This window comes from Oncorhynchus mykiss, chromosome 12 (genome assembly GCF_057628025.1).
Source record: "Oncorhynchus mykiss isolate SJ-2025 chromosome 12, ASM5762802v1, whole genome shotgun sequence".
Lineage (NCBI taxonomy): Eukaryota > Metazoa > Chordata > Actinopteri > Salmoniformes > Salmonidae > Oncorhynchus > Oncorhynchus mykiss.
The window spans coordinates 73,620,337-73,642,072 of NC_143033.1; the positions used below are offsets into that span (position 1 = coordinate 73,620,337).

General features: G+C 44.6%; 1 protein-coding gene across 1 annotated transcript in view; it reads right to left on the reverse strand.

Moving 5' to 3' along the window:
• The window catches only part of znf385c (zinc finger protein 385C), a 202,686-nt gene extending 186,029 nt beyond the window's left edge, over window positions 1-16,657 (reverse strand). Inside the window, exon 1 of the mRNA XM_036938244.2 lies at window positions 16,261-16,657. Within this exon, the coding sequence (XP_036794139.2) occupies window positions 16,261-16,309 (49 nt within the window). The 5' untranslated portion in view covers window positions 16,310-16,657. The remainder of the gene's footprint in view (window positions 1-16,260) is intronic.
• Window positions 16,658-21,736: the final 5,079 nt, after the last annotated feature.

The window sequence follows — 21,736 nt, forward strand, 5'->3', positions numbered from 1 at the left end:
CATACGCTGCATTGGGGCCCGGTGCTCAGGCAGCTAAGGCCTGGAACAGAAACAGTTGAAGGTAGTGGGTTATAAGGGGATAGGGGGTGAGGCAGGAAGGGGCAGGGAGGGAGCCGTGTCTTTGGGAGCCCAGTGGAGCAAGCAGAGCACAGAGCATGCTCTATGTGTGCCCCTCTCCCTGGTCCCTCTCCCAGACCCCCTCCAAAGGCTCCAGTGTGTCCCTGTGTCCTGGGCTAGGCCAGAGGGGGAACAGGGGCGCTCTCTGTGCCTTGTGAGGTGGCCAGACTCCCGGCCTCCTGCTCCCAGCCGGGTGTGTGTTTTGGGGTTTTTACAGTGGGTCAGTGCCTGGCTGGCTGCCTGGAGGTTGTGTGTTCATGTGCCACACTCATGTTTACCATCAGGGAGGAGCTTTTCTCCACAGAGAGGCTGTGAAGTGGGCAGGACTGGGATGAAAAGATCTGGGTTGTGCTGGGGGACCTGCCAGTAGCATCGATTACAATACATCCCTTACACACTCACCAACACAGTTACAGACACAGAAGTTCAATAACCCCTCTATTTCATTCCAGTTTCAAAATCCATGTGAAAAAACCTGGCCTATTGGACTACAGTAGACTGTACCAGTGGGAGCGAGGTGGAGAGGGGGACTTGTTCAACAAACCCCTATTAAGACACGTAATCATTGACCTTCAGCAAGCTTTTTCCAACAGACATGGCACTATTTAACATTTGGAGAGCGTACAGAATCTCTCCAGTTTGAGGGAGGTTGTGTATTGTGTGTCTTTCTATAAACTAGGGGACCAGTGAGGATTTCCTAAACTGGACAACTTGTTACAGCTGGCCATTGATAATAATCTGGCATTTTTTTGCAGAACAACAACAAAAATGATAAGAAAAGGCAATCCAAAAATCCAGAGAAATATGGTGAATCGAACCCAAAACAAGTCAGCGAACTGTCAATGCCGGAGGAGAGGAGCGAGGGGCAAACGGTTCATGATGGCGATGCCTTTGCTACCAGCGCTGCTAATCCTGTCAGTTCAAATGTGCAGTTTAATAAGCACTTTGTGACATTTGCTGATGTAAAAGGGCTATATAAATAAATACGATTTTTGGTAATGAGTGGAAACACCAAGTGGATGCTTAACATTTATACATCCGGTGAAATATCTGTCTCATTGTACTATCTGTGGTATAACCCATGGCTTGTCATGCAGAATTCAAAGCTGGCCTACAACATGCAAAAAGGTAGTAAACTGGCAAAAGTGTGGATTGGAATGTACACTGCCCTGCACATGAAAACAAAAAAAACTAAGAGCATGCCGAAACAAGGAGCATGCCGAAACAAGGAGCATGCCGAAACAAGGAGCATGCCGAAACAAGGAGCATGCCGAAACAAGGAGCATGCCAAAACAAGGAGCATGCCGAAACAAGGAGCATGCCGAAACACGGAGCATGCCGAAACAAGGAGCATGCCGAAACACGGAGCATGCCGAAACAAGGAGCATGCCGAAACAAGGAGCATGCCGAAACAAGGAGCATGCCGAAACAAGCATTTTGTGGCAGCAAGCAGTAGACATGGCGAAATCGGACACCCAGGTATGGGCAGGAGGTGTTGATCATCTGTTTGATTTACAGCAGGGTCTCGTTAGATTTAACAGAGAAAACATTAAAGTAATGAGTTGATGTTTTCATATGTTTCTGTGCCTCGGATTGGACTCCTACTTTGCAACAATTGTGTAGAATAAACTATTGCGCAGCATCCAATGCTATTCCTATGAATTATTCTGGATATAATGACAACAAACTACATAGCCTAGTGGGCTTACTCACAGCATGATCTGGTAATGAAATAACATGACAAATACATTTTGTTTTCCATGTTACACCTACAATTCATAACAACAACAAGGGGCTTGAAGTAGCCTACTTGAACTTGAATTTGGAGCTCAGTAATTAAAGTACTGGAATAGGCCAACCGTGAAAATCAGACATTTCCTCAATTTGGTGCTTGAAAAGTCCTTGTAATTATTGTAGCCAATTTATAAGTTCTCCTGCTCCCTTATAATTATCTATGATTTTTATAACAGTTTTTGTGAGAGATGCGGCCATTTTAATTTGTTTCCTGCAGCTTCAATTAAAGGGTGTTGTGCTACTCTGTTGGGGTAAAACCATGTGTGGTTATTATGACGACAACATCTGTCGGCTTCAACTTCACTTTCCAAACAAATCCTTCAATGAAAAAAAGGAACCTGCTTTTTGGTCAGTTTCTCATTATTAAAACAGCGATGGTGAGATTCAAATGGTGAGATTAATGCTACCCTGCATCAGCCACATAGGCTACAGACAGACAGACAGATGCATTCAATCTATTTAGTCAGGCAATGTCCACATTATTCTCACATATTTTAGAATGTAATAATAATTTGCATATCAATGCATTGGCAAAGGCCTAAAGAATCCTTATTCCTAAAGTGGTAATGGCCCTACTTTTTTGTACACTTTTTGAATGATTTTAGTAGACTTTTTGAATGCTTTTGGGGGGGAGTGTGGGGTTCTATAATAGGCCCTATATGTACAATTATATAAACAATACATTTGTATAACATTGAGGTTCTTGAAAATGACAATGAAGTGCTTGAAAAAGGCCCTGAAAGTCCTTGAATTTGAATAGTCAATGTCTGTATGAACCCTGCTTAAAGGATGTGTAGGTCAGTGTATATGTGTGTCTGTATGTGATGTGTAGGCCAGTGTGTAGGTCAGTGTATGTATGTGATATGTAGGTCAGTGTGTGTGATGTGTAGGTCAGTGTATGTGATGTGCAGGTCAGTGTATGTGATGTGTAGGTCAGTGTATATGTGTGTGTATGTGATGTGTATGTCAGTGTGTAGGTCAGTGTATGTGATGTGTAGGTCAGTGTATGTGATGTGTAGGTCAGTGTATATGTGTGTGTATGTGATGTGTATGTCAGTGTATATGTGATGTGTAGGTCAGTGTATGTGATGTGTAGGTCAGTGTATGTGATGTGTAGGTCAGTGTATGTGATGTGTAGGTCAGTGTATGTGATGTGTAGGTCAGTGTATGTGATGTGTATGTCAGTGTATATGTGTGTATGTAATGTGTAGGTCAGTGTATGTGATGTGTAGGTCAGTGTATATGTGTGTACGTGATGTGTAGGTCAGTGTATGTGATGTGTAGGTCAGTGTATGTGATGTGTAGGTCAGTGTATGTGAGGTGTAGGTCAATGTATGTGAGGTGTAGGTCAGTGTATGTGAGGTGTAGGTCAGTGTATGTGATGTGTATGTCAGTGTATATGTGTGTATGTGATGTGTAGGTCAGTGTATGTGATGTGTAGGTCAGTGTATGTAATGTGTAGGTCAGTGTATGTGATGTGTAGGTCAGTGTATGTGATGTGTAGGTCAGTGTATGTGATGTGTAGGTCAGTGTATGTGATGTGTATGTCAGTGTATATGTGTGTACGTAATGTGTAGGTCATTGTATGTGAGGTGTAGGTCAGTGTATGTGATGTGTAGGTCAGTGTATGTGATGTGTAGGTCAGTGTATGTGATATGTAGGTCAGTGTATGTGATGTGTATGTAATGTGTAGGTCATTGTATGTGATGTGTAGGTCAGTGTATGTGATGTGTAGGTCAGTGTATGTGAGGTGTAGGTCAATGTATGTGAGGTGTAGGTCAGTGTATGTGAGGTGTAGGTCAGTGTATGTGATGTGTATGTCAGTGTATATGTGTGTACGTAATGTGTAGGTCATTGTATGTGAGGTGTAGGTCAGTGTATGTGATGTGTAGGTCAGTGTATGTGATGTGTAGGTCAGTGTATGTGACGTGTAGGTCAGTGTATGTGACGTGTAGGTCAGTGTATGTGATGTGTAGGTCAGTGTATGTGATGTGTAGGTCAGTGTATGTGATGTGTAGGTCAGTGTATGTGACGTGTAGGTCAGTGTATGTGATGTGTAGGTCAGTGTATATGTGTGTATGTGATGTGTAGGCCAGTGTATGTGATGTGTGGGTCAGTGTATTTGATGTGTAGGTCAGTGTATGTGATGTGTAGGTCAGTGTATGTGATGTGTACGTGATGTGTAGGTCAGTGTATATGTGTGTATGTGAGGTGTAGGTCAGTGTATTTGATGTGTAGGTCAGTGTATGTGATGTGTACGTGATGTGTAGGTCAGTGTATATGTGTGTATGTGAGGTGTAGGTCAGTGTATGTGATATGTAGGTCAGTGTATGTGATGTGTAGGTCAGTGTATGTGATGTGTAGGTCAGTGTACGTGACGTGTAGGCCATAGTGTATGTGTGTATGTGATGTGTAGGTGGACACTGTCACCCCAGGGTCTTTATTCCACTGTTCTTTCTACCATCTGAAAAGAGCCTAAATGTCATGTTACTAGTTTGTTTTGTTCAATTCAAATATCTATTGATCCCAGCCAAGCAAAGCAATAGTATTTGAGCTTCAACCTCCTAGAAGTTGTTTTCATCCCTTAGCTCAACTATCTTGAGAGCTGGTGTAGATATGTCTGAAAGAAATATTTCATAATTATATCTATGTTGCCTACTGTACATGTAGTCTACTTGAAAATCATCGATCAACACAGTGAGTCATGGCCAATAGGACTGCACTAATCAAAAAGGCATTTTCATGATGTCAAACGCATTAGTACATTATTGAACGTGGGCATTCCTCCTCCATTCCAACACCGAGGCGCTGACAGAACTGACCCAGGTGTAGAGGGAAGGGGAGGACATACTGCTTTTAAAAACCGCAGCCTATTCAGATCTCTAAATGGTGTCCATTATGAGGCCGGGGAAGCTGTTGCTCATTGGCAAGGCTGAATGGTTTCACAGAGAGCCACCTTCACCATCACCACAGCAGCAGGTCACCTATTCACACACTGATTAGTGTTAAACAGCAGCAGAACTAAAAGCATTTTCCAATACAGCCTCATATCAGAGGGACTTTAAACAACACGCAGGCACACCAGCACTCATCGGCACACACACCCACACCCACCCACCCACCACATACACACACACATCCATTCCTCCTCTTCTCTGACAGTGGGGGACATTATGATTGTTAGCTGAACCCACCTCGCTTGTTTTGTTAGCAAAACACTCCCCAGAGCAGCACACTTATCACAGTAGAGAAAGGCTTTATGCTCTCCTTTCCTTACAGCGAAGAGAGACAAAAATATATGGTTCAATTATAGTGTCTGTCAGCCCTGTATGAGCTTGTGATGGACTGAGTCGAGTTGAGCTTGATGCTGGAGAGAGAGAGAAAGTGAGAGAATGAGAGAGAGAGAGAGAGAATGAGAAAGAGCGAGAGAGAGACGAGAGACAGAAATAATTCAATCCTCCAGCTAATGCATGTTGCAAAATGCAGAGATTCAGTGATTCAACTGGCACTGTCTCATCCATACAGTCTCTAGTATAAGAGCAGAAAACTGGTGTGTTAAGTGATACCAGCCAACCCTGAACAAACCAACAGGTATGAATCTGTTGTGAATCTGATCCACTGTGAAGCACAATTTCATAATAAAAGCGCTATATAAATATATAATTATTATCAAGCAAGAGTCAACCAGGGACGCGAGAGAGAGTCAAACCTGTTACCTAACAGAAGTGATTCAGTGAGTCATTCTCCACTAGGTCGTGATGAGGGTGTGCAGACAGACTGGAGGGAGACATCTATCTGTGAGTCGCTGCAGGGCAAAGTGATTCAACCAGCCAGCCAGTGGAGAGAGAGGTATAGTGGAAGGAGAGTCTGGAGAACAGGAAGCTGGCTTTGGTCTTCACACACACAGACACACAGACACACAGACACACAGACAGACAGACAGACAGACACAGACACACAGACAGACAGACAGACAGACAGACAGACCCATGAGGCCCCAAACAGAGAGGGAATGTACAACCAGCCACACATACTCATACTCACAACAACAACAACACTTAAATAAATTAGAAAGAGAAACGCAAATACAGAGTCAAAACAGACAGTTGGAAAGATGAAAATGTATACTAAAACAACATGAAAAACACACAGCACAGACAGAATACACACATACTGTAGGAGTAGCAGTAGGATGTATCTGCATGTGCGAGACGGGCCTACAATCTCAGCTGTAATCAAAGGTCAGTTGGTATGTGATAGAGGAGCTAAACCCAACTCCAATCTGAGGAGCTAGTGGTAAGGGGGGAGGCAGGGCCAGGACAGATGAACAAATATTACACAGCCCTTCAGAAAGCAATTCCAGTCCAGTCCAGACCAGTTCAGACCCACGTCTATGACAACCCCACAGGATCAGCACCTGCAGCAGCACGAGGCCAACCAAGGTAACCAAGCAAAAGCCGTAGAAAACCCCAGCAACAGCTCTCTTGCTGTTGCCACACCTCAACATCTCAGTAAGACAAATCAACAACAGTGTGTATATGACAACCCCATAGCATCAGCAACGACACCAACCGATGGTGAACCAAGATGACCAAACACACAGCATCTAAAACACTCCGTGGTCGTCGCCACACGGCAGTGTGACAGATCAACAAAGTGAGAGCTACTGTTCCTGATTTTGATTTAATTTCATTTAACCTTTAATTAACTAGGCAAGTCAGATAAGAACACATTCATATTTTTACAAGGACGGCCTCCTCTAACCGTGGAGGCTCTGAGATTCCACTGGATTATATGAGTTTTTATCAACTGTGAATTTAGGCAGATCGATAAAAGATGGGGGACGTGTGTGTGTGTGTGTGTTCTGGAGCCCCCTACAGAGAGGTGGAATGGCTGTGATTATTGTGTTATTAGCAGCAGAGAAATAACAGCCTAGATCCCAGAGGACACACACACACAGGTATGGATTAGGGCACGTCATGCCATCGGACCAACGCCTGTCGCACCATCAGGTCACTCTACACAGGTATGAGTCATTGGACAGGGGCTTGTAGCGTGTGTGTGTATCAGGGTCTGTGTGTGTGTGTGTATCAGTATGAATGTGTGTGTGTGTGTGTGTGTGTGTGTGTGTGTGTGTGTGTGTGTGTGTGTGTGTGTGTGTGTGTGTGAACACTGTGCAGTTCATATCAACTTTAGAGATGAATTCAAGGCTGTTTCTATGTGAAACAGAGATTCTGCCTCAGGTTAAAAAGACGCCCACATCGTCACAAACCAACAGCCATTCTATAGCTCAGCCAATGCAGCGGACAGACGTCACGCTGTCCAATGTGAAGATGGATATCTTTTCAAACAGACTCTGTTCAAAGGAGGAAGTGCTATTTAAAAGCAGACAGAGTATTATTTTATTAATCGTCTCTTTTGGTCACGGAGGTCTCCGAGTGGCGTATTGGCTTCATTTTAATTGCCCTTTTCTTCCACCTAGATATGATATAGATAAATAATATATGGATAGAAATAACCTTTAGGAAGTGCTTGAGCTTTTAGGGAATTTAGACTCAAACCAACATTGGAAAGGTGAATTTAGGTGTACATTTAAATACAACAAGTCCCCGAAACAGTACAGTACTGAACAATGTACAGTTCTTACACCAACATCTATATCCTGAACACAAAACAGATATGAAGGATGATATGACTATTCCTGTTGAAAGAGTTCTTCACATCCATACTTCCTCAATTCTTACTCTTGCTCATTTTCCAAATGCTCCGAGTCTAAGGGGAGTGGTGTGTGTTTGTGTTGAGGTGAGGGGTGAGGTGAGGTGTCATGTAAAGGCAGAGTGGGTTGAGGAACCAGGGCTCGCGTTAACAGTTCAGAAATCTGCATTTTCAATATGCAGACCATTGATTAATCTGCGCTTTAAACCATTTAAGCTGTTTCATATTGAAAGTCAACAGTGTTTTTTGCTTCAATACACTGACCAGGGACGTGCAACTGTAGTTTCCTTCGCAGAAAATACATTAGTGCAACACATTCGGCAGAAATAGCTTCATTTTCGCTATGTGGCTATTTGGCTAGCAGCCACACAAGTAAATGATCTTACAATGAAAAAGCAAGCTCAATTTCTTAATGTTTTGCTAGAAGTCAATCTTGCATTTTACCGGAGTAAAAATAGGCTACACCGAGAAAAGTACCAGAGAAAAGTAGCAACACATCAGTCAGAGCGCTGTCTGCGGACAGAATCCCAGTTCGTGAAAAGTGCAACTGAAGCATACAATTTGTCTGATGCCGAAGCATTTTAGATCTGCGATTACAAAACGTAGCAATATATTTCTTACGCGTTTTATATATTTTTTTCAGCGTAAAAAAACGCTGAAGTCTGCGTTAATAACGGACCCTTGGCAACCATACGGCGATGCAGATGGACTGCTCCCTTGGAGTTGTGAAGAGACAGATGGATCCTCGCCAGCATTTTAAAGAAACTTCCTCACAATCTCTCACCCCGACATGACTTAGCTTTTTACCCTAGGGTGTTTCCCAAATAAACACACACACACACACACACACACACACACACACACACACACACACAGCAGCTGCTCTTATGGAACGATTCACATGCTTGGTCATAGACTTTGTTCAGCTCATGGACAAGCTGGGTTCACATCTAATGCACATATGGTAAAATGCAGGTATATATACGCTTGTATTCTACTGCAAGGTCATGCGCTCAGAAATGGTCTGTGTGTGTGTGTGTGTGTGTGTGTGTGTGTGTGTGTGCGCATTTGAATCCTGCCATAAGAGTATATTTGTTAGTATGTGTGGTTATAAGTCACTCTAGGCTGTTTTCATCATAGGAATATGTTCTGGTATCTTCCATTTTCATCTCCTCTATCCCTGCCTGTATTTTCTAACTCGATTGACATTTGTTTCTCTCTTAATGCTACAGTATAATGCTTTTCATGCTCTTCGTTTATTCTGTACCTTTCTCTCCAGGATATTCACTTCACGTGCTGTGTTTTATTCAGAATTGTATTGCGTGACTTAGGTTGGAGAAAATGTCCTTGGGTTTGAGAAAGGCACAGAACACATTATTTCTAGCCGTATTATTATCATCCAAAGTCAAAACCCGCAAGATGACAAACTTGCCACTTTACACACCTACATGAAAAGTGCCGCCACGGCCCCATCAAGAAGAGCCATTTACAAAGGCTGAAGAGTGGGTTCAGTGTGCTCTCTGTGGAGATCACAGTACAATAGGACATGCACTCCGTACACTGACTGAGGTAAACCACTCTTCGGTTTAGATAAAAGCCTCGCTGAACAGGGCTCTGAATGATTCACTGCAGTTGAAAAATGCATACAACATAATCATAGCCTTCATATACATCTCTGTTGTCCTTATCCTCTATTTCTCTGAGAGCCACGTTGTCAACCAAACACTTTGTAGTGAGTTTAAAACCCAAACCCTTCACAAACCCACAACCGCTATGGATCACGAAGAAGTGACCAATGGACTCTCTGAGCTCGACTGTAATCAACCGATCACAGAGTATTAGTCTTTGGTCAAAATTCACAATCGTGTTCATACATGCACACCTGGACATGAATATGCATGCAGGCAGTCTTTTATATGGAACATGTGATAGAATCAGTTTAGACAGGGCCTCCACCCTTCCTGTTGAATAGTGACGGGGCCTCAAAACAACCAGGCTATTTAGTGCTCCTATTGGGAGGGGGGAGAGGGTCTGCCTGCCTACCTGGCCTCACACACTGACCCTCTGTTCAGCTCACGAGCACCACGACCCGCCAACTGCCATGGAACATAGACAGGCCACTGTGTGTGTGTTTGCGCGGGCATGTGTGTGTACGTGGATGTCTAATACTGGGCCCAGTGTGTGTGAGGGTCATTACGGAGGTGTGAGAGGGTATGTGTGTCTGTGTGTGATGATCACGGCTCTGAGGTAGTGAGGTAGGGGTCTGGCACTCTGTGTTAATTGGGATAATTATCCTGTAACGAGGAATAAAAAAAACCTGGGCCAGGATCAAAATACAGGATCAGATAAAGCTCCACACACAGGTTCAATCTGCTGTTCAATGGGAGCTTACCCTCTGACATTGTCTCCCTCCTCTGACTCAGAGGGTACCTCTAGGCTCCTTTCTACTGGCCTGTTCACTTCCTGGTAGAGCTTGGTGGGTAGGAGGAAGTACAGAAGGGGGTAGGGAGAGTGACTGGGGACAGAGAGGTTCATGTGTTAGTAGCAGTAACACTCTATACCCTCTGCCCAGGGTGCACATACGAGGGAGGGCAGAGCCAACCCTTCAGCACCCAACTGAGGAGCTAGGCAGTCTTCTGCTGAGTCGGTCCCAGCCATGAGCACTGCCGGCCGGGCATGCCATTCAGCCAGGCGGAGGGTGGCTTTCTCCAGGAAAGGGCAGCCTGCTTGCCCTGAGGCAGGCTTCATGCAGCTGTCAAAAACTCTGACCCCCCCCCACCAGCCTCCCTGGAGCCCTCCTACACACACACACCCGTCCTCTGCCACTAGTCGTACAGTACAGTGCGATCAGGGTGGCAGCGAGGGCTGGAGTGACCTCTCCATCTGTCTGAGTTAGGCAAGCGGAGAGCGGCCGGAGGGGGGATGTTCACGCCTGTTTATAGATATTTGCCCTTTTGAGTTCACCTGTCACCCAGCCTGGCTCAGCTGGGCTCCAAGCCGCCACTCCACTGACTCTGCTCATCTGCAACAATGGCTCAGGAATGATGAGGGGTTTCACATCCCCCCTCCTCTAAATGCTATGGTTTTGCTTTGAGCCTCCTGCTTCGTGTAACAAGGCATCTGATTTGGATTATGTTTGATCACCAGGTAAATTATACTCTGACGGAGTCACTGAGTCCAGGACAGACAGACAGAACGACAGGACACTGACATACCTCCTGCTGTTATCCAGCATCCCCTGGCTAATTGGGATGTAACTGTGTGTTTGTGCTGGCAGGAGGAGAAGCAGCCAGCAGGGATGGCACAAAACTTTTCACAGAATCACACTGAAGGTCGCTGTGATCCAACGTAGCCTGAAATGAAGGACATCAGACCCACAGGAAGTTCTTAAAATCACAAACACCTTCACGCACGCACACACACACACACACACACACACACACAAACAGAAAAAAAGCAAGCTAACTGATGTGCCCACTCCCCCATCCCTTTGGCTCAGCAGTTCACATGGTGAACATCATAGAGGAACACACAACAGGAGGTCCCAGCACAATGGGGAAAAGAGAAGGACATCTGTCTGGAGAAGAGGTCTACTCAAGATGGCAGACAGAGATGTCAGAGTGGGGTGGCACAACACCATGGGAGGGAGAGACACAGAGAGGGGATATGTCGAGACAGTGATAGAGCACTGTTTACGTTGATGAAAAAAGTATGGATGATGTGTCCTAGCATGACTGGTATAAGGGTTGCCTACTCTGTAGGTCAAGTTGTTATGTTTATTACCATGTAATTGAGCAATACGGATTGAATACACCCTACAATTCATACTTAACTGTAAAAATGGGAAAGTACTATTTGTAAAACAACAAAAGAAAGGTACATGTAGATAGATGTTGTTGACAAAGAGAGAAAGAACAACAAGTAGAAGAGACGAAGGTTGGGAGAGACGAAGGTTTATGAGAATTGTGAAGGGTTCGGGCTCCTGTCAAAAAGCCATCCTTTGCCTCCCGAGTGGCGCAGTGGTCTAGGGCACTGCATCGCAGCGCTAGCTGTGCCACCAGAGACTCTGAGTTCGTGCCTAGGCTCTGTTGCAGCTGGCCGCGACCGGGAGGTCCGTGGGGGCGACGCACAATTGGCCTAGCGTCGTCCTGGTTAGGGAGGGTTTGGCCGGTAGGGATATCCTTGTCTCATCGCGCACTAGCGACTCCTGTGGCGGGCCGGGCGCAGTGCACGCTAACCAAGGTCGCCAGGTGCACGGTGTTTCCTCCGACACATTGGTGCAGCTGGCTTCCGGGTTGGATGGCGCTGTGTTAAGAAGCAGTGCGGCTTGGTTGGGTTGTGTATCGGAGGACGCATGACTTTCAACCTTCGTCTCTCCCGAGCCCGTACGGGAGTTGTAGCGATGAGACGAGACTACTAACTACTAACAATTGGATACCACGAAATTGAGGAGAAAAAGGGGGTAAAAAAAGAAATATAAAAAAGCCATCTGAACTTTAAATCCCTAAAATCTACAACAATGTAGTACAGAGAAAACACTAAACTGTTGAAAAACATCTATGCAGAAAACAGCTAGAGTACTTCCTGACTTCAAGACACCTGTACCTCCCACACAGCAGCAGCTCATTGTGTGTGTGTGTGAGTGTGTGATTCAATCTTTAACAAATTCACTGTTATTTACAGTGAAAACTGTAAACTGAATATACAAAGAAAAGGTGCAGTATCCCCCCAGAATGCATACATATTCAAACATATAAATACATATTCATACATATGGATGCATATTCATACCTATAAATACCCACATGCATACATACTGTACAGTGGACTTGTCAGTGGGACCAGCCCAGCTATCAGCTCAGCTACCAGCCCAGCTTTCAGCTCAGCTACCAGCTCAGCTACCAGCCCAGCTATCAGCTCAGCTACCAGCCCAGCTATCAGCTCAGCTATCAGCTCAGCTACCAGCCCAGCTATCAGCTCAGCTACCAGCCCAGCTATCAGCTCAGCTATCAGCTCAGCTACCAGCCCAGCTACCAGCCCAGCTACCAGCCCAGCTACAAGCTCAGCTATCAGCTCAGCTACCAGCCCAGCTATCAGCTCAGCTACCAGCCCAGCTATCAGCTCAGCTACCAGCCCAGGTATCAGCTCAGCTACCAGCTCAGCTATCAGCTCAGCTACCAGCCCAGCTACCAGCCCAGCTACCAGCTCAGCTACCAGCCCAGCTACCAGCCCAGCTACCAGCTCAGCTACAAGCTCAGCTATCAGCTCAGCTACCAGCCCAGCTATCAGCTCAGCTACCAGCCCAGCTATCAGCTCAGCTACCAGCCCAGGTATCAGCTCAGCTACCAGCTCAGCTATCAGCTCAGCTACCAGCCCAGCTACCAGCCCAGCTACCAGCCCAGCTACCAGCTCAGCTACCAGCTCAGCTACCAGCCCAGCTACCAGCCCAGCTACCAGCCCAGCTGATTAAGTCCCAACATGATCCCCTCTTTGGGAGTGGAGGGAAAGAAAGTGGGGTGGTGTGATACACAGTGAGACACCAGCAGAGAGACCAGACCACTGCTACTGTAGCATCCACTTTATTGGCATAATGAGAGTGTCACTGTTCCACACTGTAAACCACGCGCTGTGTCACAAACTATTTAGTCTTACCTTCATCAAGATGTGTATGGGGACTTGTTCTTTGTCTGCAGATGCAGCCCTCGCCCTCTCTCTTTCTCTTGCTCTCCCTCTCTCTTGCTCTCCCTCTCTTTTGCTCTCCCTCTCTCTTGCTCTCCCTCTCTCTTGCTCACCCTCTCTGCCTCTCTCTTGCTCACCCTCTCTGCCTCTCTCTTGCTCACCCTCTCTGCCTCTCTCTTGCTCACCCTCTCTGCCTCTTTCTTGCTCACCCTCTCTGCCTCTCTCTTGCTCACCCTCTCTGCCTCTCTCTTGCTCACCCTCTCTGCCTCTCTCTTGCTCACCCTCTCTGCCTCTCTCTTGCTCACCCTCTCTGCCTCTCTCTTGCTCACCCTCTCTGCCTCTCTCTTGGTCACCCTCTCTGCCTCTCTCTTGGTCACCCTCTCTGCCTCTCTCTTGCTCTCCCCCTCCCTTTTTCTCTCTCTGTCCATAAACTGTCATTTCCACCAGTCCAAATATACTTTTCCCTTTTCTTTAAATGTTTAAATTGCACACATTGTTCTTGCCTGGACAGTTGTGTGCATCGTTGTCTTTGCTCAGTAAGTGAATGGTTTCTGTTGACTGTATACAGAAGAGCAATAGTGAGTAAACTGTCTCAAAAATATTTTTTACCCAAGCACAATGGCCCCACAATGGACTTGAGAGAGAGAGATAGATAGAGAGAGAGAGAGAGAATTGGTCCTCTGATAACATAGGACTGGTTGCTCTACTTCAGTGGAGCAGAGATCTAACCCCCACCGTGGCCATTCAAGCTGGAGATGGGAATGTGGTGTTGTACCTGTTGCCTGCTTTAGTACAGTACAGAGACACTCTGGACACCTAAGTGACAGTTTACGGCAGAGTCATCTCTGACCACAAACAACATGGACATATGTCTCTTGGCACAGCATTACTTAAATGATCCCTGTCAACATACAGTGCAAACAAAGCAGGCACACAGGTACACACACAGGTACACACACAGGCACACACACAGGCACACACACAGGCACACACACAGGCACACACACAGGCACACACACAGGTACACACCCAGGTACACACCCAGGTACACACCCAGGCACACACACAGGCACACACACAGGTACACACACACTTCATAGTACTTCACCAGCTCTCACCAAAGACAGAAAAAGACAGCTCCTCCTTCATAACGAAAATAAACATCTTTGGAACAACTGCGACAAAACACAAGTGACACTAACAGAGTGTGTACGTAGTCTGTCACAGCAACAATAACACGGGCCTCCATATTATTCATCCATAGGCATTCAGCAGGAGTAGCGGGCCTTAAGGTGGCGTACATAAATGCTCTCCTAACCGCAGCAGCCGTATTTCACCTGACTGAACATGTTGATATTTGCCTTGATTTATCTGCATTCCCCTCAGCTCAGCTTGTTATAGTGAGTAGAGTGCCAACAGCACAATAAACACAAATTAGAGACTACATCAAGCCAACAACTGACACTCTCCCAGAAGCCCTCCTGGGACTACTGAACTTGTTTCTCATGTCAGTCAGGCCTCACAGGGGGACATGGATGTTTGACTGCTGTTTGGACTGTTATAATAGCCTAGATCAATGTTTGACTGCTGTTTGGACTATGTTATAATAGCCTAGATCAATGTTTGAAATGAAAGGTGTTTCTGTGGATGATCATCATTATTATCATCGTCATGTGACCTAGATGCTCCAGCCTCTGTTGAAGACCATTGTCCAGCCCAATGCCTACTTTTTAGCATCTTTAGGGTGATATTTATAATGAAAAGCCCTAAATAAATTACATATATTATGAATATTATTATTATTATCATTTGACTGACTAAACAATGCAAGTGTCCAATTCCAATGTCATAAGAGTAGAGGTCAACTGAGATAGGCATTTAAACTGAAACTGCTGCCTACTGACATAAATGTAAAGTATAGCAGACTAACATCTGTCATGGGTCCCAGTGGGTGATAGCTGTGGAGTAGCAATGCCCAGGCCTGTGTGTCGAGAATACCTCTTGAAGTTTTAGATCTTTGTCTGATAAAGTTTGCCCTTCTTCAGAATGATCAGCCACTGCTTTCTTACAGCACGTGATTCATTCATTCAATTCTAGGGCCTACATTTATCGAAAGCCCTTATCCAGGTATAAAGATATACATAAACTGATGTTTTGCCAGATTAGACGTTATTGGACCACGTCATACACTTGAGAAATGGCTTTGGAATTCGGGTGGGTTAAATAGTCTACTACAGTTCCATGGTTACAGTTTTCTATTGAGGGAATGCCTGCCTGCATCTGGCCATTGAGAACCACAAGCACCGGCTCACCACATGCCACGCGGAAACACCCAGCCCGGTTGCGTGACAGGATGGACGATGAACGGTCGAGCAATATCATATTTTATTCAGTGAGGGAGGAAGTATGAACAAATAAGCCCATTCAGATCGCCTAATGTGCAATTCAAACGATCAACGTGCGCTCAATTAATAGCCTCAAAGCGCAACAGTGTATCAATTACCTATGACATTTGCTTCGTAAGTTACAGACGACAATACATTACCTCGAAGCTGTAATCATATAAAACTACTAAAGGTGTTTTGATTAACAATCAAATCAAAATGAATATTACATGCATATAAAAAAGTCTAGTCTGCCCATGACAACAAATTGCCATGTCAGACATAAACAAATCTAACAATCGGTCGTTTGTCCATTCATTGTAAATAAAAATGCTAGGTCTATACATGCATCTGCCTCGTTTAAAATGTATAATTTGGCCATCTCAGAATAACTTTATAGCTAATCATTCCATTAACAATGGAAAATAGGCTACTGTACACGCGCTACCGGTAGACTGATAATTGTGTGTGATGAACTGTCACATGGGGGCCACAAACTTTGAATAGTAAACAGCAATACGTCAATATGTAAAAACAAACGCTACACTGTATATGTTGTATTTCTGCCTACCTGTCCCGTTCCGTTTCAGATTGTCCCTGTGGTCGTCCGTACCCAACATCTTTCGAAACGTTGTGTGACAAGACTGACTGTTAAAGCCGAAAGCCCAGCTCGCGCTCTGGAGTCACGGGTGTCATAGCGCGCAGCCACTCTACACACGAATGCGCACTCAAAGGGTCTTCAACGCTATCACGGCCGCGCCTATACAATTTGATGTATGCTATTTATCACTTTGTCATCGAATATATTATTTTGAAAGACAGGAAAGAAGGTCGAAATTCTATTCATATACACTACATGACCAAACGTATGTGGACACCTGCTCGTCGAACACCTCATTTAAAAAATCATGGGCATTAAAATGGAGTTGGTCCACCCTTTGCTGCTATAACAGCCTCCACTCGTCTATGAAGGCTTTCCACTAGATGTTGGAACATTGCTGCTGGGACTTGCTTCCATTCAGCCATAAGAGCATTTGTGAGGTTGGGCACTGATGTTGGGCGATTAGGCCTGGCTTGCAGTCGGTGTTTCATCCCGAAGGTGTTTGATGGGGTTGAGGTCAGGCCAGTAAAGTTCTTCCACACCAATCTTGACAAACCATTTATGCAGGGGCGCATGTCGTCCCCCCCCCCCCCCCCCCCCCACACACACATTCTGAAATTGCGTTTTTGTCCCCCCCAGTTTTATCATTGGAATGCAATCAAAAATGAGGCAACGGTGTGCTTTAGTACCATGCAGATGCCTCTGAGGGGTTGGGTAGGCTATTTGGAGTGTTTATCCAACTGGATGAAAAAAACATTTTTTTATTATATCCCCCCACTTCTAAAACCAAAGTTGCGCCCCTGCATTTCTGTATGGACCTCGCTTTGTGCATGGGGGCATTGTCATGCTGAAACAGGAAAGGGCTTTACCCAAACTGTTGCCACAAGTTTGGAAGCACAGAATCGCCTAGAATGCCATTGTACTCCGTCATTTTAAGATTTCCCTTCACTGGAAATAAGGGGCCAAGCCCGAACCATGAAAAACAGCCCCAGACCATTATTCCTCCTCCACCAAACTTTATAGTTGGTGCTACGCTTTCGAGCAGGTAGCGTTCTCTTGGCATCTCTCCAAATCCAGATTCATCTATCGGACTGCCAGATGGTGAAGCGTGATTAATCACTCCAGAGAACGTGTTTCAACAGTTCCTGAGTCCAATGTCGGCGAGCTTTACACCACTCCAGCCGACGCTTGTCATTGCGCATGGTGATCTTACGTTTGTGTGTGGCTGCACCGGCCATGGAAACCCATATCGTGAAGCATACGACAAACAGTTATTGTGCTGACGTTCCAGAGACAGTTTGGAACTCGGTAGTGAGTGTTGCAACCGAGGACAGATGATTTTTTACACGCAACGCACTTCAGCACTCGGTTCTCCCATTCTGTGAGCTTGTGTGGCCCACCACTTCGCGGCTGAGCTGTTGTTGCTCCTAGACGTTTCCACTTCACAATAACAGCACTACTTTTGACCGGGGAAGTTCTAGCTAAGCAGAACGTATACGAACTGTCTTGTTGGAAAGGTGGCATCCTATGACGGTGCCACATAGAAAGTCACTGAGCTCTTCAGTAAGGCCATTCTAATGCTAATGTTTGTCTATGGCGATTGCATGGCTGTGTGCCCGATTGTATGTACCTGTCAGCAACAGGTGTGTCTGAAATAGCCAAACCCACTCATCTGTGGTGTCCACATATTTATTATACAGTGCATTCGGAAAATATTCAGACCCCTTGACTTTTTCCATATTTTGTTACGTTACAGCCTTATTCTAAAATGGATTCAATTGTTTTTTTCCGTCATCAATCTACATACAATACCCCATAATGACAAAGCAAAAACAGGTTTTTAGAAATGTTTGCAAATTTATCAAAATGTAAAAATATTACATTTGCATAAATATTCAGACCCTTTACTCAGTACTTTGTTGAAGCCCCTTTGGCAGAGATTACAGCCTTGAGTCTTCTTGGGTATGTCACTACAAGCTTGGCACACCTGTATTTGGGGAGTTTCTCCCATTCTTCTCTGTAGATCCTCTAAAGCTCTGTCAGGTTGGATGGGGAGAGTCCAACATGACAGAGGTCTCTCCAGTGATGTTAGATCGGGTTCAAGTCCGGGCTCTGGCTGGGCCACTCAAAGACATTCAGAGACTTGTCCTGAAGCCACTCCTGTATTGTCTTGGCTGTGTGCTTAAGGTCGTTGTCCTGTTGGAAGATGAACCTTCGCCCCAGTCTGAGGTCCTGATTGCTCTGGAGCAGGTTTTCATCAAGGATCTCTCTGTACTTTGATCCGTTCATCTTTCTCTCAATCCTGACTAGTCTCCCAGTCCCTGCCTCTGAAAAACATCCCCCACAGCATGATGCTGCCACCACAATGCTTTTCCGTAGGGATGGTGCCAGGTTTCCCCCATAACGTGACGCTTGGCATTCAGGCCAAAGAGTTAAATCTTGGCTTCATCAGACCAGAGAATCTTGTTTCTCAAGGTCTGAGAGTCCTTTAGGTGCCTTTTGGCAAACTCAAAGCGGGCTGTCATGTGCCTTTTACTAAGGACTGGCTTCCGTCTGGCCACTCTACCATAAAGGCCTGATTGGTGGAGTGCAGCAGAGATGGTTGTCCTTCTGGAAGGTTCTCCCATCTCCACAGAGGAACTCTGGAGCTCTGTCAGAGTGACCATCGGGTTCTTGGGCACCTCCCTGACCAAAGCCCTTCTCCCCCGATTTCTCAGTTTGGACGGGCGGCCAGCTCTAAGAAGAGTCTTGGTGGTCCCAAACTTCTTCAATTTAAGAATGATGGAGGCCACTGTGTTCTTGGGGACCTTCAATGCTGCAGAAATGTTTTGGTAACCTTCCCCAGATCTGTGCCAGATCGGAGCTCTACGGACAATTCCTTCAACCTCATGGCTTGGTTTTTGCTCTGACATGCAGAGTCAACTGTGGGACCTCATATAGACAGGCGTGTGTCTTTACAAATCATGAGGAATCAATTGAATTTACCATAGGTGGACACCAACAAAGTTGTAGAAACATCTTGAGGATGATCAATGGAAACAGGATGCACCTGAGTTCAATTTCGAGTCTTATAGCAAAGGGTCTGAATACTTGTGTAAATAAGGTATTTCAGATTTTTTTTTGTATAAATTAGCAAACATTTCTAAAAACCTGATTTCGCTTTGTCATTATGGGATATTATGTGTAGATTGATGAGGAATTTTTTTTTTATTTAATCCATTTTAGAACAAGGCTGTAACGTAACAAACTGGAAAAGGGGAAGGGGTCTGAATACTTTCCGAATGTACTGTATATACTGTAGTGTATTTTAGTATATGTTTTAAAATTGTATTTATACAGTTTACTATAGTTTATTAGAATATAATAAAATAAAATAAAATCACCTGTCATTATAATATGCCGAAATGAATTTAACTTGTTTTACTCTATTGAGTTTTACTCTATTTTACTTTTCCTTCACATATGTAATAAAAACATTCTACATATTTGACTATGAAGATGAAACCACCAGGTTGTTTGAAATAGCAAACTGATATTATAAATCTATGACCCCTTCAGACGTGTCAGAGCCTGGCAGAAATATATCTCTGTGAGATATCAACCATGTAGTATTCCTTCACTGAGAGATGTCTATAAATTAAACATAAATACCAAGATGGCGTAGCAGTGGGGATGTCTGTTCTGATTGTCTTGTCCTGTCCCTTGTACAGTGCCTTGCGAAAGTATTCGGCCCCCTTGAACTTTGCGACCTTTTGCCACATTTCAGGCTTCAAACATAAAGATATAAAACTGTATTTTTTTGTGAAGAATCAACAACAAGTGAGACACAATCATGAAGTGGAACGACATTTATTGGATATTTCAAAAAATTTTAACAAATCAAAAACTGAAAAATTGGGCGTGCAAAATTATTCAGCCCCTTTACTTTCAGTGCAGCAAACTCTCTCCAGAAGTTCAGTGAGAATCTCTGAATGATCCAATGTTGACCTAAATGACTAATGATGATAAGTACAATCCACCTGTGTGTAATCAAGTCTCTGTATAAATGCACCTGCACTGTGATAGTCTCAGCGGTCCGTTAAAAGCGCAGAGAGCATCATGAAGAACAAGGAACACACCAGGCAGGTCCGAGATACTGTTGTGAAGAAGTTTAAAGCCGGATTTGGATATAAAAAGATTTCCCAAGCTTTAAACATCCCAAGGAGCACTGTGCAAGCGATAATATTGTAATGGAAGGAGTATCAGACCACTGCAAATCTACCAAGACCTGGCCGTCCCTCTAAACTTTCAGCTCATACATGAAGAAGACTGATCAGAGATGCAGCCAAGAGGCCCATGATCACTCTGGATGAACTGCAGAGATCTACAGTTGAGGTGGGAGACTCTGTCCATAGGACAACAATCAGTCGTATTTTGCACAAATCTGGCCTTTATGGAAGAGTGACAAGAAGAAAGCCATTTCTTAAAGATATCCATAAAAAGTGTCGTTTAAAGTTTGCCACAAGCCACCTGGGAGACACACCAAACATGTGGAAGAAGGTGCTCTGGTCAGATGAAACCAAAATGGAACTTTTTGGCAACAATGCAAAACGTTATGTTTGGCGTAAAAGCAACACAGCTCATCACCCTGAACACACCATACCCACTGTCAAACATGGTGGTGGCAGCATCATGGTTTGGGCCTGCTTTTCTTCAGCAGGGACAGGGAAGATGGTTAAAATTGATGGGAAGATGGAGGGAGCCAAATACAGGACCATTCTGGAAGAAAACCTGATGGAGTCTGCAAAAGACCTGAGCCTGGGACGGAGATTTGTCTTCCAACAAGACAATGATCCAAAACATTAAGCAAAATCTACAATGGAATGGTTCAAAAATAAACATATCCAGGTGTTAGAATGGCCAAGTCAAAGTCCAGACCTGAATCCAATCGAGAATCTGTGGAAAGAACTGAAAACTGCTGTTCACAAATGCTCTCCATCCAACCTCACTGAGCTCGAGCTGTTTTGCAAGGAGGAATGGGAAAAAATTTCAGTCTCTCGATGTGCAAAACTGATAGAGACATACCCCAAGCGACTTACAGCTGTAATTGCAGCAAAAGGTGGCGCTACAAAGTATTAACTTAAGGGGGCTGAATAATTTTGCACGCCCAATTTTTCAGTTTTTGATTTGTTAAAAAAGTTTGAAATATCCAATAAATGTCGTTCCACTTCATGATTGTGTCCCACTTGTTGTTGATTCTTCACAAAAAAATACAGTTTTATATCTTTATGTTTGAAGCCTGAAATGTGGCAAAAGGTCGCAAAGTTCAAGGGGGCCGAATACTTTCACAAGGCACTGTATATATAGTTTTTCTTCGTATATATTTAGTATATATTTGTATTCTTTTTTTACATCTCATTTTCCATCTACGGATTGAACTCTACCGACGTAACCGTCCGAGGGGGTT